Here is a 14,553-nt window from a genome sequence, read left to right on the forward strand (position 1 = left end):
TCTTTTTTTACATCAACAATACCACAAAATCTGACAAAATCGATTAAAAATGCATATATCATATATAAAAATAAGATTGTCAGCAAGGTATAACGATTAAGATATACCCTGCAATTCCTTTTTACAATACGATATAAATCGGGGGAGTAAGGTTAAGTAAGGATTAGCAAGGTAAAACTATTAGTTCGGTATAAATGAGAAAAACTATTTAGTAAAAACTTATATTATCCTCTTTGATTCACAAAACCATGCATCGTAATCGAGCCAGAGCACGAGTGGTGCAAGTTCTGAATAAACCTACTATTGGTAAGGTAAAAATAGTTACACCTTAGATTTATTTTTTAGTCCGTGTCATAAGACGATAAAATTGGTAAAAAACATGATTTACAATTAATAGTTCATCACTTTATCAGTTGTCAGATAAAATTACATGACTCGATTACAAGACCCGAAAGAAGTTGAATTAAATTTTCTAAGGACGATGCAAAAAGAAGACAATTCCAATCAAACAAAAATGAATTCATTAGCATCAGAAAATCAACTACACATTATTTTTAAAAATATCAAATATATGCACCAAAATAAAAACTATTCAAATAAAAAAAAATAATTGGTAAACAAATTTTAAACTTAAGCACTGCAAAAAAAAAAGAGAAAAAACTCGGTAATTTTTTGACCAGTATTTGGTGCAAAGTATCTCATTATTCCAACGTTTGGTTAAGGGAAAAATCATTTTATTTTAGTTACACCATAAATTGTAAATAGAGATCGATAATTATGATTGAGAAATACTTCCATGGTGCAACTGACTGCACCAAAATTTGGTAAAACATACAAAATTTTGACGTATTGCAAACTTAAAGATATATGCTAATACGCAATGTTCTCTTTACAACTCGGTCTCGGAGTATAGGGACGATTAATGCATATTGTTTTAAGTATCAACTTATTTAGGTAGATCTTATTTGCGCTAATTAAAGTTCATTTCTTTTATGTTGCCTTTTTAAATTTGGCTGGCTGTATAAAATGGTTAGAGATATCTCATAAAATAATCTATTTGCAGTAAATAGTTTTGCTACGGTAAATAGCAACCTTGACATGTATTTGAGCTCTTTAAAAATGCATAATGGTGCAACCTTCATCTACTTTTATAAAAGAAAAAAAATAGAAAGATTGAACATTGCTTCTTAAAACATTTGGTGTTAAATAGCAAAATATGGTAAAATTGAGCTTTATTTTGCGAAGCCAGCAAATGAATACCAATTTTTGGAGCAACGTAGCTCGGAATTAAATCTTTAATTCATCTGAAATTAAATAATTTTATTTTTGCGTTTGAGGTTTCCAGTATGGAAACATTACTAGAAAATTGTTCTTCCATACAAAATAGTAATAATTTTAATTATATATTAGTCTTAAATTTCATGCAGCACAATGAGTTCCAAACGTTTAGAGAAAGATCCATTTTTTGAAATTTGTGAAAATAGGGATCTGATTTTGTAATTTCCGACGACAACGGATGTGATCACGTGCAACATTTGCCAACAATAAATCATATTACACACATTTCAATATTTATCAATTTGATAATGTAATATACAAGCTTTGATTACATTTAGAAAAGAAATAAAAAAATCTAAGCCTTATACGAAGAGTATACTATTACAAGTCCAATGAAAAAACATGATAATAACTCCATAAATAATAGTTCCAATAAAAATCATGATAATAATTACATAATAATTACATAAATGTTCCAGTGAAAAAACACGATAATAATTACATAATAATTACATAAATGTAAAAACAAGAGCTACTTAGCACACACAAACCTCATAAATACTTCAATGGACGATACAGGAAGCAAAAAACAGGATTTTCCTGGAATTACATACATACCACGCACAGTGAGAGAAATAGTTTTAGTGAGCGGTGGTCCGAAACCATTTTCAGCTTCACAAGTGTAAGATCCTTCCATAGAATAAATTACTTTCGAAATGATTAATGTTCCAATCGAAGTCACGTGAATTGTACTTGAAGAATCTGATGTTATAGTGACACCTTTAACTTCTGAAAGACAAGAAAAAAATATCTAAAAAAGGGTTGTAATTTTAAGTCAGATAACGTTTGAATGAACACTTCAAAACAATGCCTGTTTACTACTTAAGAAATTATTATACTCCAAGAAATTATTATATCCTTAAGAATTATCATACTATTTAGAAATTATTATTTACTTATAAAATTATTACAAAGCTTGATTTTGACGATAATCTATGAAACATTACGCTATTAGATTAGTTAGTTGTGTGCTTATTCATTGTAAATTTACTGCAAATTCACTATTTAACGTAATAATTTACGGCAAAAAGTATAAAATAAGGACAACTCAACTATTTTCAGGATTCAAACACAGGAAACCCGGGATAGCCTGATTGGCATGGCTGGACCCACGTTCGTATGAGCCGGAGTTCGAATCCAGCAGGGCCGTAAATGGTGACTGGTTCATGTTAATTCTGTTGGGTGGCAAAGTTCTCCATGTTCCCATTACAAATTATATCTCTGGAGGTACTGAATTGACGAACGGTCGTTCTCTGGCTCTGGTTAAAAATTAGGATCAGTGGATAAATGAATGAATTTATGAATGGGGCCTATAAAATGAATGTGACGTATGGGTGTGGCAGAAGTCGAATTCTTGGCCATAGATAGCTTCACTGGAAAGCAAGAGCAATCTCACCTCCAATGCCTTAATGGCCTAGGACAACAACAACAAGTGTTAGACAAGCTTACGTGCTAATCCCTGTACAATCTTTTCACACAGTTTCAAAATAGCATAAAATTTAGTATTTTTAATTAGTTATTCATTAGAAATTTGTTAGTTATACTTTTTATATTAATTTAAAATCATTTATGAGTTAATGCAAATTTATTAGTTGCAACTTACTGAGTAAATGGGTATGAAGTTCTTATTGCCATTAATTTAAACAACATTTTCTAATAAATTACTTCTAAAAATGAAGAGTATAGTGAAGGCTACATTTTAAAGTATCAATCTCAATGATTTCTTTCAGTTTTTATAGTTCATAAAATAATTAAACATAAAGGAAATATTATTATACCAAAATAATTAATTTTCGAACTAAAAACTGAATTTTTAGAGGAATGCAAGTATCACTCGCTAATCACGTCGGTTTCTAACGTATATTTAAATACAAGAGATGATCAGAAAAAAACTTGTCATCTTCAATACGGTGCTAATAAAAGTCAACGCATTAATTTTAAAACCTCGTTAAAGATTCAAATTTATTTGTAAAATACTATACTATACAGTTTCAGTCAAGCCTTCATAAGTTAAATTTGATGTGCGGAAAATAAATATTAAGTTTGTGATCTATCAGTTTTATATGTAAAGATTTTTCTTAAATAAAACAAATATAAATTATTAATTCATCAGTAATATATTGAAAAATATATCACTAATCAAAAACCAGTTACAATTTTGTCATCCTCGATACGGTGCTAATAGCAGTTAACATACTAATTTTCAAACCGCATAAAATATTCAGATTTATTGGAAAAATACTAAAATACATAGTTTTTGTCAAGCATTCACAAGTTAAATTTGATCTGAGAAAAATAAATATAAAGTTATCCCATCAAGGATATATTGCAAGATATTTTTTTTTAAATGAAGGAATGAAGACACAATTTCTTTTTTTTTTATAAGAACATTCTACGCAAAGCAGTACTTATTCATGGAAATTAATTTTTATTTACTAGGGACCAGTGACGTACAGAAATGCGTAATTGCTTTAATGTAAACTTCTCTGTGGGTTGAATAAAAATTATACAACTTTAAATTAAAACATTATATAAGTAACAAAACAAACATGCATTAAAATAAAAAGAGATGTTTGAATAAAGACGCGTAAAAGTTAATATGATGAGTATTAAGTAAAATTTTATATAAAAAAACAGAACTTGTTACCAGTTTTCCATCGAATGTTTGGAGATGGAACACCTGTTGCTTGACACTCTATGGAAACGCTTTCTCCTTCTTTCACTACAGTTTCTGTAGGTTCTTTTAACCATACAGGAGGAGCTGTAGAAACATTTATTGTTTTTAAAAAAAAATAATAAATAAAAGGATTTTAACTATTGTCAAAGGGCAATGCACATTTAATTTTACAATTGTATAATTAGTAAAAAGAACAATGGGAGAATATTTTTAAATTTTCAGTCAAAACCACTTACACCGTAGTTGTTACTAACTACATTTAAGCAATTGCAAACGTAAGTGGGGACGGACATCGAAATTCAAGGAAAACCGGATCAAAAATACACAAATATCTGAGATTGAACCTGATAATTTCGAAATGTTTACATCAATCATCTTTGAAACTTCACTTTTCATCTTGCGATAATCCAACAAATTTCGATGTTCTTAAATATGGGTTTCTAGTGTAGTTCCTCAACAATGTTTTTCCTCTCTTATAATTTAATTCGAGACTCTTAATGAACATACCTTATTTTTGAGAAATATTCTAAAAATATATGCTAAAGGTGGTCATTACGTAAAACCAAGCATAACATCGTTTATCCCCTCAATGAAAAAAAAAAAACTTAAAACATACCTGTAACAACAAGAGATGCGGTATACTGATCTTTACCAAAAGAATTTGTTACAATGCAAGTGTAATTTCCCGAACTTCCAGAATCGACAGATTTGATGAACAAAACAGAAGAATCTTCAAAAGACTGTACATTAACGGTGGGCGATACAGGCAGTGGTTGACCATCTTTTATCCACTTGAATTCGAGTGGTTTATCACCCGAACGAATAGAGCAAAATGTATTGGCTGTTTCCCCTTCTTTCAAAACAGGTGAAAACATAAATGGCGCAATAATAGGAGGATCTGAAAAAATAATCTTTTGTTAATAGTATTATATAATTGAGTAACTAAAAACGTTAAAAATCATCTTTAAAGCCACTATTAGTTACTATACTATTAATGTGCAAGCAAATAAAAAAATAATGCAAATATTCGAACATTTAAAAAAATTCGAATATTTAAGAAGTGCCGTGCCCTTTAAATATGTTTTACTGACATAATATGACGCTTAGCAAAATATTTGCTTTAAATATTTTTCTTATTTGTGCTTGAAATGTATTGAATAATTTAAAATAACTTTTGACATCTGAAAAGTTGTTTTTCTTTCCTGGTGCTTTTATTTACTATGATTTATGATGTAAAAATATTTTTTTCTGTAATGAGTTCTCGTCAGAGAAAAGTCGCAATTAATATCTGATTCTTCGATTTTTCTTTTAGGTGAAAGAAAGGAAATTTTAAAAAAGTTGCAGTTTATTTTGTGATCGCAATTTTTAAATATTATGAACGAAAATTGCTCTAAAATTTTCAGTTTGTTTCAAAATTGCAATTATTAAACAATGCGAACAAACACTAATTATTTTCAATGCGGAAAAGGAAAACTTTTTGAATTACTCTTAACTTAATGAACAAAAATTTTCATGTACTGAGATTCAACTACAGTGGTTTGAAGGTTTTACCTCAAATATAACAATTATTTAGAGCAGACTATATTTTAAGTTACGAAATCAGACACAAAAAACGCATTTTCTTTGAATAAACATACCTTTATTTTAAGGTAGATTATGATTCTTTACATCCAAAATATAGAAGAAACCTGAAATCTAGAAGATATGGCATCAATAGTTTGGTCAGCAGAGCGGCCAAAAGTTTGGACCCTTCAATGTCAATTTTACTTTTACGTGTTCCGAATTGTAAATTCAAAACTTTTTGCACACAATTATAAAATTCGTTTAGACAAAATCAATTTCTACAAAAAATAAATTTTAATGATAATTTATTATCTTATTTAATAGTTATTGTATTGTTATTGAATACAAATTTAACATTATTTTAAAGAACGTAATTTCATCGAGGGAAATATTATTCGAATAATATGACTCAAATAGTATCTGAGAAATTTTGTATATTGCCTTTTAAAACTACTTTCTTTAAAATGATATAAAAACCTGCGTATTCAAAATATTTCCGATTATTATTAAGTAAAATAATAGAGAAAGTAGTATTGAAAATTAAATTTTTCATGACATTATCCTTAGATAAATGAATTTTATAATTAATTGAAAAAATATTTTCGCTTTACAATTCAAAATACACAGAAAGTAAAATTAACTGTAAGGGGTAGAAACTTTCGGCACTTCTCCTAACCAAACTATTGGGACTATATTTCTAAGATTGCGGTTATCTACAGTATTTTGAGGATCAGGAATCATAATCCGTAGAAAAAAAAGGTATGTTTATTCAACGAAAGTACAGTTATCTGTCTGATTTTAAAATTTAAAGCATCATCTGCACTAATTAAGTAATTCAGGGATATTTTTTCTGTTTTTAGCACTGTACAATACAGAAGATACAATGCACAATATATAGAAAGGAAATTAAATTAACTTAGTGGTTAAGATTATATTCAATGCATAAAAATTACAAAATACATATTTTTTACTGATTTCTTTCCATTTTTTCCTAATAAGTTTTATATACACTTCGATGTACAAAAGCATATATATATATATATATATATATATATATATATATATATATATATATATATATATATATATATATATATATATATATATATATATATATATATATATATATATATATATATATATATATATATATATATATATATATATATATATATATATATATATATATATATATATATATATATATATATATATATATATATATATATATATATATATATGACTTAGCTCGATTCTGATAACTCATAAAAGCCTTATTTTACTCATGAACACATGATGCTATGATAAATGCCACGAAACAAAATTTAGAATTTCACAAACATTAATTTAAAGGTAAATTTAACGGCCTAATATGATAACGCAAAATTCAAAAATCGTAGCTCAATATGTCTTATATATATATTTTAAAACTAAATGTAACTTAATTATATTACATTTAAAGAAGCAAGGTTATATAGATTCGAATCATGGGTAATAAATTTTAATCTTTGAGTTTTTATACAAAATCTCATTTATAAATACTCTTGGTTTAGTGCATTTTATTAGAAAGTAATAGAAATAGCATATCTTTAAACTACTTGCATCATATCTAAGCATCGTGATCTTTCCTAATGGAAAAATTAAGTGCTTTTTAAGTGTCATTTTTAGCATTTAAAAATGAAATTTTACTCACCGCCACAAAAAATCGTCTTCCAAAAACTGGCCATGATAATTTTCAAGAGTAGGATCTGCTTAGCGTCTATCTTCATTTTCTTACAAATACACATTAGTTTTTAAAAATAATTTAAACCAATTGCAAAGTATAAATATGATAAACATAAAATTGTTTTTTAAGATATAACAAAAGACTTAAACACAAGTCATGATATTATTGTGTTTATAACATGGCGTATGCAGAAACAACCGTTATAAATGTTGACTGCCTGAAATGGTACGACAGCGCCACATATCGGTGAAAATTAAATTTAAATCCACAAAATGATAAAAGAGAAACAAATAATATTACAAAATTTCTTCTGAGCCTTATTTTTGAGTTATAGAGTATAAACTAAAAAAAAGCGTATAAACTTGCATTTTAATCAAAATTCACAATTAAAACTTATAAACTAGTTTTTGTATTACAAGACCTAAAAGGAATATAATTTGTTTAGAAAAAAATAGTTTGTTCAAAGATAGGATGATATCAATTTATTCACCGAGTTGTTATTGTGTGCTTAAAAAATTAGACGCCAAATATAATACATATGTACGGCACACTCTTAATTATGCTAACGTTTCAGGATCGAATATTTTTTAAACTATTCCATATTTTATTAAGCATATATTTTTTATGCAATATCAGTGTTTTGTATAATAAAGTATACGATATAACAAAAATTATCTTAAATTCCCTTTAAAACGTATATACGTAATATTATGTTTTCAAGTTAAACAGATGAACCAAAATTTGTGCAAATAACAAAGATACAACAAATAAGTAATTCAGTAATATTAATAACTGTAGCAGATAACTTAAAACGACGCGGATATTAAAATTCTAATTTTCTAATATCAGTTTAATCAGTATAATCAAGTATACGATAAAGCAAGAATTATATTAAATTCTCTTTAAGACGTAACTATGTAATAATCACTGATTAACAAGTTACGCGGATAAAGCAAAATTTGGGCGAGTGACAAAGATACAGCAAATAACTAATTCAATAATATTATTCACAGCAACAGATATTGGATAACTAACAAAGGTAACAAAACAATCGATGACAAAATAGATTACATAACAAAAAAATTATTTAGCGGAAATTAAAATATCCCTACCAGATAAAAGTTTTGGAAAATTTACCATACAATAAGTACGTAATAACTTGTTTGCTTAGCGCAGTATGTCATATTCAGGATATTATGCCATCTATTTCTATATGTTAAATTCAGTATAACTTTAAATAAGCAAATAAAATTTTATTTTCTATGTCAATTTTTCAAACAATCATCAAAAGATTATAAACATTAGAAATTTGCATAAGTTGCCAGCATTTTTGAAAGATTGAAATTTTTTTACAGTGTATTGAGGAAACTTGCTTTCGAAAGATATGTTGTTCCGATAAATCGCCACTTATATTTATAAGATTTAGCTTCTGTAAAATAGTGATACACTGTACAAATCGAGAGATTGTTTCGCTGTATTAGAAAAATTTGTTGTTTGGAGTAATCACTACATAAAATTTGAAGCTTAAGATTCTTTCAAATGCTAATGCACTGAAAAAAAAATGAATGAACATTCGCATCCAATAAAAAGATGATTTATTCAGAGTAATTACTATTTACAAATAGAGGATCTACGTTATGAACTTAACAATTAAGGAAATGTTTACGTTGATTGGAATATGTTGCTCAGAATAATTAGCATATATAGTTAAAAGATTTAGCCTCGTTAAAATGCTAATGCACTGTGAAAATGAAGAAAAATTTGCGTTCTTAAAAAAGATATAATGTTCAAAGTAATCACTATACACAATTCGAGTATTAATCGTCCTTAAAACAGTACTCACTGTAAAACTATCGAAACATTCACATTCGCTAGAAAGATATGTAGTTCGGAATAATCGCTAAATACAATCAGAGGGTAAAGTGCTAATGCATTGTAAAATAAAATAAAATATTTGTGTTCATTAGAAAAATTATGTGCGAAATAATCACTGCTCCGCACAATTTACGGATTAATACTCTTTAAAATTGTGATGAACTTTACAGCACTAGAAATATTTAGGTTGATTAAAAAGGTATTATCTTCAGAGTGATCGATATGTTACTGTAAATGACCGAAATTGGTGGTTGCTGACTTCCACAGAAGAATGTTGACAATCACATAATCGCTTTGGTAAATGTTCGAATTATATACTAGGTCTAGTTAAGTGCTACTACCCGGTATGCCCTACATCAATGTTTTTCTTAAGGTTCAGTGCCACTGCCCGGTATACATTTAACTGATATTCCGAACACTGATGTTTCTCCCAATCTATCCTTAGCAGATATTAAAATAGGAAATAAATATAATACCATCGAATAAATTAGTATCGAAGCGGATATAAAAAATATTTCGGACATTCATCAAAACGACTATGTGATTGTTGACATTCACCGATAAAAGATTACATTCTCTTAATCTTGATCATTCATGGCAATACATGATACCTACAGTTATTGGATTAAGCTTCTGTAAAATGGTCATACACTATAAAAGTGAAGGAACATTTGCGTTTATAAGAAAGATTTGTTGTTTGGAGTAATCATCACATACAATAAAAATGATAATAAAATGAGTGGATAAAAGTATTAAAATGTTCCTGAAATTTTATAAAAATAGCCACTTAATCAGTTTGCACGTATGGAACATTTTTCATTTGTTGTATATGGTATTGGAAATAATAGGCAATATAAATTTAGTTTGGTAACAACTTAATTTTGCGGGTGTAATGAACAGTAAGTATAGGATAACTCTTACAAGATATTCATGTCATTTCCAAACGTATTCGTGATTAAATCTAAGCAATGCAGTCCAAAGAAAAATATGTCTATTTGGTGCAAAAATGAAGGGGTATAATATACACATTAAATATACATAACACCTTCTACATTATAAATAACGAAATGGGCCTCACTTAATGAATTACATGTCGCTGATTCATTGGAATACTTTGGGAAATAATTGGAATGGGGGCATTTTAAATAGTATTATTCATTATTGAAATATGCGCTTGTAATATTATTTTGAAATATGTGCTTGTAATAAAGTAAGACACAGAAAGCATTCTCGCATCAATAATTTTCAAATGTATTTTTATTCTAAATTCATATAAAAAACATCAATTTTATTTTTAAATAACAAATATATGTCTACAAAAACAAATTAATCAAACTAATAACAAGCTTAAAATTTAGCAATAGTGATCTGATTTAAACATACATAAGTTATTTTACTATTAAAGTCATGGAAAAAGTTTCAAGCACATAAATAACAATAAATGCTTAAAAAAGTAACCAGAACTTAATCCAAACTTAGTTTCATGCAGTCAAGTAAATAAAGATATAAGGAAGATGTCAAAACATTTTTAAAATTGTACATGGAATGATCGTTAATGTATGTAACGAAACAAAGCCCGACTAACAATGAATATATATAATGAACTAATAATAAACAATAAATATGTGTAATGAGTACGTATAATAAATCATGAAAAGCAACTAAGAGGGAATACTTCAAAAACTCACCCCTTACAGATATGGAGATTTGTTTTTTCAAAGAATCTCCTAACCCGTTGTCTGCTACACATGTGTACTGTCCTTGCATTGAAGAGTCTAGATTGCTTATGATTAGAGAACCTGTTGGCAGAACTCGAATCGCAGATCCGGCATCATTCGATACATGAGAATTCTTACCATCTATAGAAAAGGAATAGAAACAGCTTATTCTAAGAATATAGTTTAAAAAAAAGATTTTACAAGCTAGGTTCTAATTTTTATTACGTACTTAAAAGTGTACAGTGCGTAAAACTAATATGAGCCCCTCATAACTTTTGATATAATGATTAGATTTTCAGGTACGGATCTGAACTCTAAATAATTTGAAAGTCGATTATAAATGCATGAATTCATTGCTGTATCTAACATGAATTAAATTGCAATTTAAATAACAAATAAAGTACTTACGGTGAAAACAGAGTTGCAATATAAATAGAGCAAATCCGCTGAACATAGAGCTTGAAAACATTTGCAAGTATTGTTTTAGACATGTCAAGGTGTAGAAAAATAAAATAAAAATTGAGAATAAATTAGAGCTGCATTTTCTTAAAAAATTTACATCGAGTTAGATTCATCAATCAGTTTATAGGTAAATCTGCATCAATTTTCTTCAATTGATATAACAAGGAGAAACAGAAAGTAGGAAAATTCTATTGGTTCTCTCTCCTGTCACGTGATTTTCCTATGAAGACAAACAGTATTGTCATGTGCGTGTTCTATTTGCATTTCACCCGAATGGAAGCATCCCGTATATTTTCTATGCAATTATTAATTTTTAATTATTTATTTAAAGCTGAAAAGGGGAATATGTAAAAAAGGGAAGCATATATTATACCTGATATCCAAGTGATTGTAGGCTGTGGAACTCCTGCTGCTTGACACTCTAACACTAATCTTTCTCCTTCTTTTCCTACTGCGTCTATTGGCTCCTTTAACCATTCCGGGGGAGCTATGATAATAATTTTAAATCTTTTACAATGAAATATTACGGAAATGAATATCAGTATTTTCTGAAAATATCAAAATTAATTAATTGAGAAAGTTAGATTACAAACCTGTTTATTAGAAATATTTTTACAATTCTTATAGAGTATAATTTTAAAAGAACTGCTAAATAGCTTTATTGCACTCGTTTTTAAATATTTAAAAAACACATTTCTTGTAATGCAAATAGAATTTGTATCACGTAAATCAAACTTGTTTTTATCAGATAACGGAAATTATATAAAATCTTTTTTAGTAATTTATTAGCGTCTTAAACGGTAAAACAAAAAATTATTTACAAAGCCAGAATATTGTTTAAAAAATTATCGATAATGTTGTTTCTTTATACACAGAAAAAAGAAACTTTAAATTACGTAAAACATGTCACAAAAATAACAACGATAAATGCTTTAAATCGCAAATTGTTTAACCCTCCAAGGGTTGAGATGCTAGGTAAAATTATAGGGAAATTTCTCTGCTACGTACTATTTTTGAATTGAATATTACAGAGGAAACTGGTTTATCGATGTAGGAAAACTTGCAACTACAAGTGCGGAGAAAGCCGGGATTAACGCCGGGAATAATGTATTAGAATTGAGATGCCCCTGTAGAAACGTTTCTTTGCAACAACAGTAACGATGAGAGAAAGCCAACTTTCTCTCCTTTTTATGAGATCCGACTCATTTCTATTACATAAACCGATTTTTCCTGTAGAAGAAACCGCCTAATAATTTTGATTGAAGTAAGAAATATGATTTATATGTGCAATAGGTTTCTCGTTAATTCTATTGTTGATTCTTAAGCAAATACTTAGCAGTCATGATAAGGTATTTTGAAAAAAAAAAATTGTACTTTTTTTTAAATGGATGTCAAAGAAAGCAAATTAAAAATATTGTAAAATATTGATTTTATATATGGAACTGTTTTAAATACTTAATCTTAATAATATGAAAATAAAATCTCACTGCACTATCAAGATATAATGATTGTATTGGCAAATAAAAAATTTAAATACATTTTGAAATGAAAGCAGCAGTGCTGAAAACATATTTTGCAACTTTAAAAATATCAATGTTAGCTTAAAAAACGGTAGTCAAAATGGTTCAAATTAAAAAAAAAAAAAAAAAATTTAAATACACTTTGAAATGAAAGCAGCAGTGCTGAAAACATTTTTTGCAACTTTAAAAATATCAATGTTAGCTTAAAAAGCGGTAGTCAAAATGGTTCAAATTAAAAATAAAGCAAAAAATTTGTTAAAAAATATTCAGGTAAAATTTCATGAAAAATTAAATAAAAACTAAGCAAAACAAGAAAACAAACTTATGAAACTATTGTTTAAAAAATAAGATTTTGAATTATTAGTATTAGCAAAATGTAGAAAACGATAATACTTTAATTGCCTCTCCATAGTAAAAAAAAAGAGAGATGAAACGCAAATATATTTATGGAATTTTATAAAACTACTTCATATATTGTTTTTATTATTAATTTACCTCTTTTACAAGAAGAAAATTTTTTTGGCAAAAAATATAGCAAGTTTTTTTAATTATTTTTTTGAAATAAATATTATATTATCTTAAATGTAAATTCTTTCTTTTAAATGTCAATTCTCTTAATATTATTTTAAAAGTAGAAAAAAAACAAAATAAAAACACACGATATATTACTTCTGTAAGAAACTTGCTAACTAACGCTAACATCTGAATTTCATAACTTAAATGAAATATTTTATAAATACTTATCGTTATCAAAAATGTTATGAAATACTTACAAGAAACTTCCAGAGTAGACGTGTATCTATCACTGCCAAAAGAATTTTTGGCAATACATGTATAATTTCCAGAACTCTGAGAAACAACAGATTCGATAAGAAGAATTGACACATCTTTATCCGATCTAATTTCAATCTCTGGAGCTTCTTTCAATAATTCATTGTTTTTCAACCATTGAAAAGTTAGAGGCCTGTCTCCAGAGCGAATTACACAAGTCACAATTGCACGTTCTCCTTCCCTCAATGCAGATGGAAAAGTAAAAGGATTTAGAATGGGAGGATCTAAAATAATTTACATTTGTACAAATTATTAATTTTAAGCAATTTGGAAGTGTTAAACTACCTATAGCATTATTAGGTAAGACGTACAGCAATTACACTGAATACACATAAATAAGTTTAATAAAATATTTCAATACACAAAATAAACGTTTCTTATTTCGTCAATCATATTCAATAATGCTATCAACTTCATTAACTTCATATTCAATAATGCTATCATTGTTATTTTTTGTCCTATAAGATTTTAATAATTGTATTTTCATGTAATTATATCTCTTATTATGAGCTCAAGCAACTAGTTTACTGCATTCACTAGTTTATTGTATTAGTTTATAGACTTCTTTTGAATGCAGGCGTAAGAAATAAAATATGTTAGTTAAATTTGTATCAAATGTTACGGTAACTTTATTTTTAAACAAATGCCTTTTTTTTAAAATTTTAAACAGGAATTTTAGTTACATAGCTCTAATTTTATTAAATCGAATTACAAAATAAATTTGAACTTAATAAAGAACTATTAAAGGCTTAATTAGCCATTAACTTCATATTGATAATTTCTGAGCAGATGTAGTATCTATATAATGCATCCTCAATAAAAATTAAAGAAACTTAATTAAAT

General features: G+C 27.3%; 1 protein-coding gene across 1 annotated transcript in view; it reads right to left on the reverse strand.

Moving 5' to 3' along the window:
- LOC122271858 (cell adhesion molecule Dscam1-like) overlaps window positions 1-7,515 on the reverse strand; it is a 106,171-nt gene extending 98,656 nt beyond the window's left edge. Inside the window, exons 1-4 of the mRNA XM_087164744.1 lie at window positions 7,272-7,515; window positions 4,632-4,913; window positions 3,986-4,099; window positions 1,897-2,067 (exon numbers count right to left, since the gene is read on the reverse strand). Of these exons, the coding sequence (XP_087020870.1) occupies window positions 1,897-2,067; window positions 3,986-4,099; window positions 4,632-4,913; window positions 7,272-7,365 (661 nt within the window). The 5' untranslated portion in view covers window positions 7,366-7,515. The remainder of the gene's footprint in view (window positions 1-1,896; window positions 2,068-3,985; window positions 4,100-4,631; window positions 4,914-7,271) is intronic.
- Between the last annotated feature and the right edge of the window lie 7,038 nt (window positions 7,516-14,553).

This window comes from Parasteatoda tepidariorum, chromosome 5 (assembly GCF_982258835.1).
Source record: "Parasteatoda tepidariorum strain Cologne lab strain chromosome 5, Ptep-v5.0, whole genome shotgun sequence".
NCBI classification, from domain to species: Eukaryota; Metazoa; Arthropoda; class Arachnida; order Araneae; family Theridiidae; genus Parasteatoda; species Parasteatoda tepidariorum.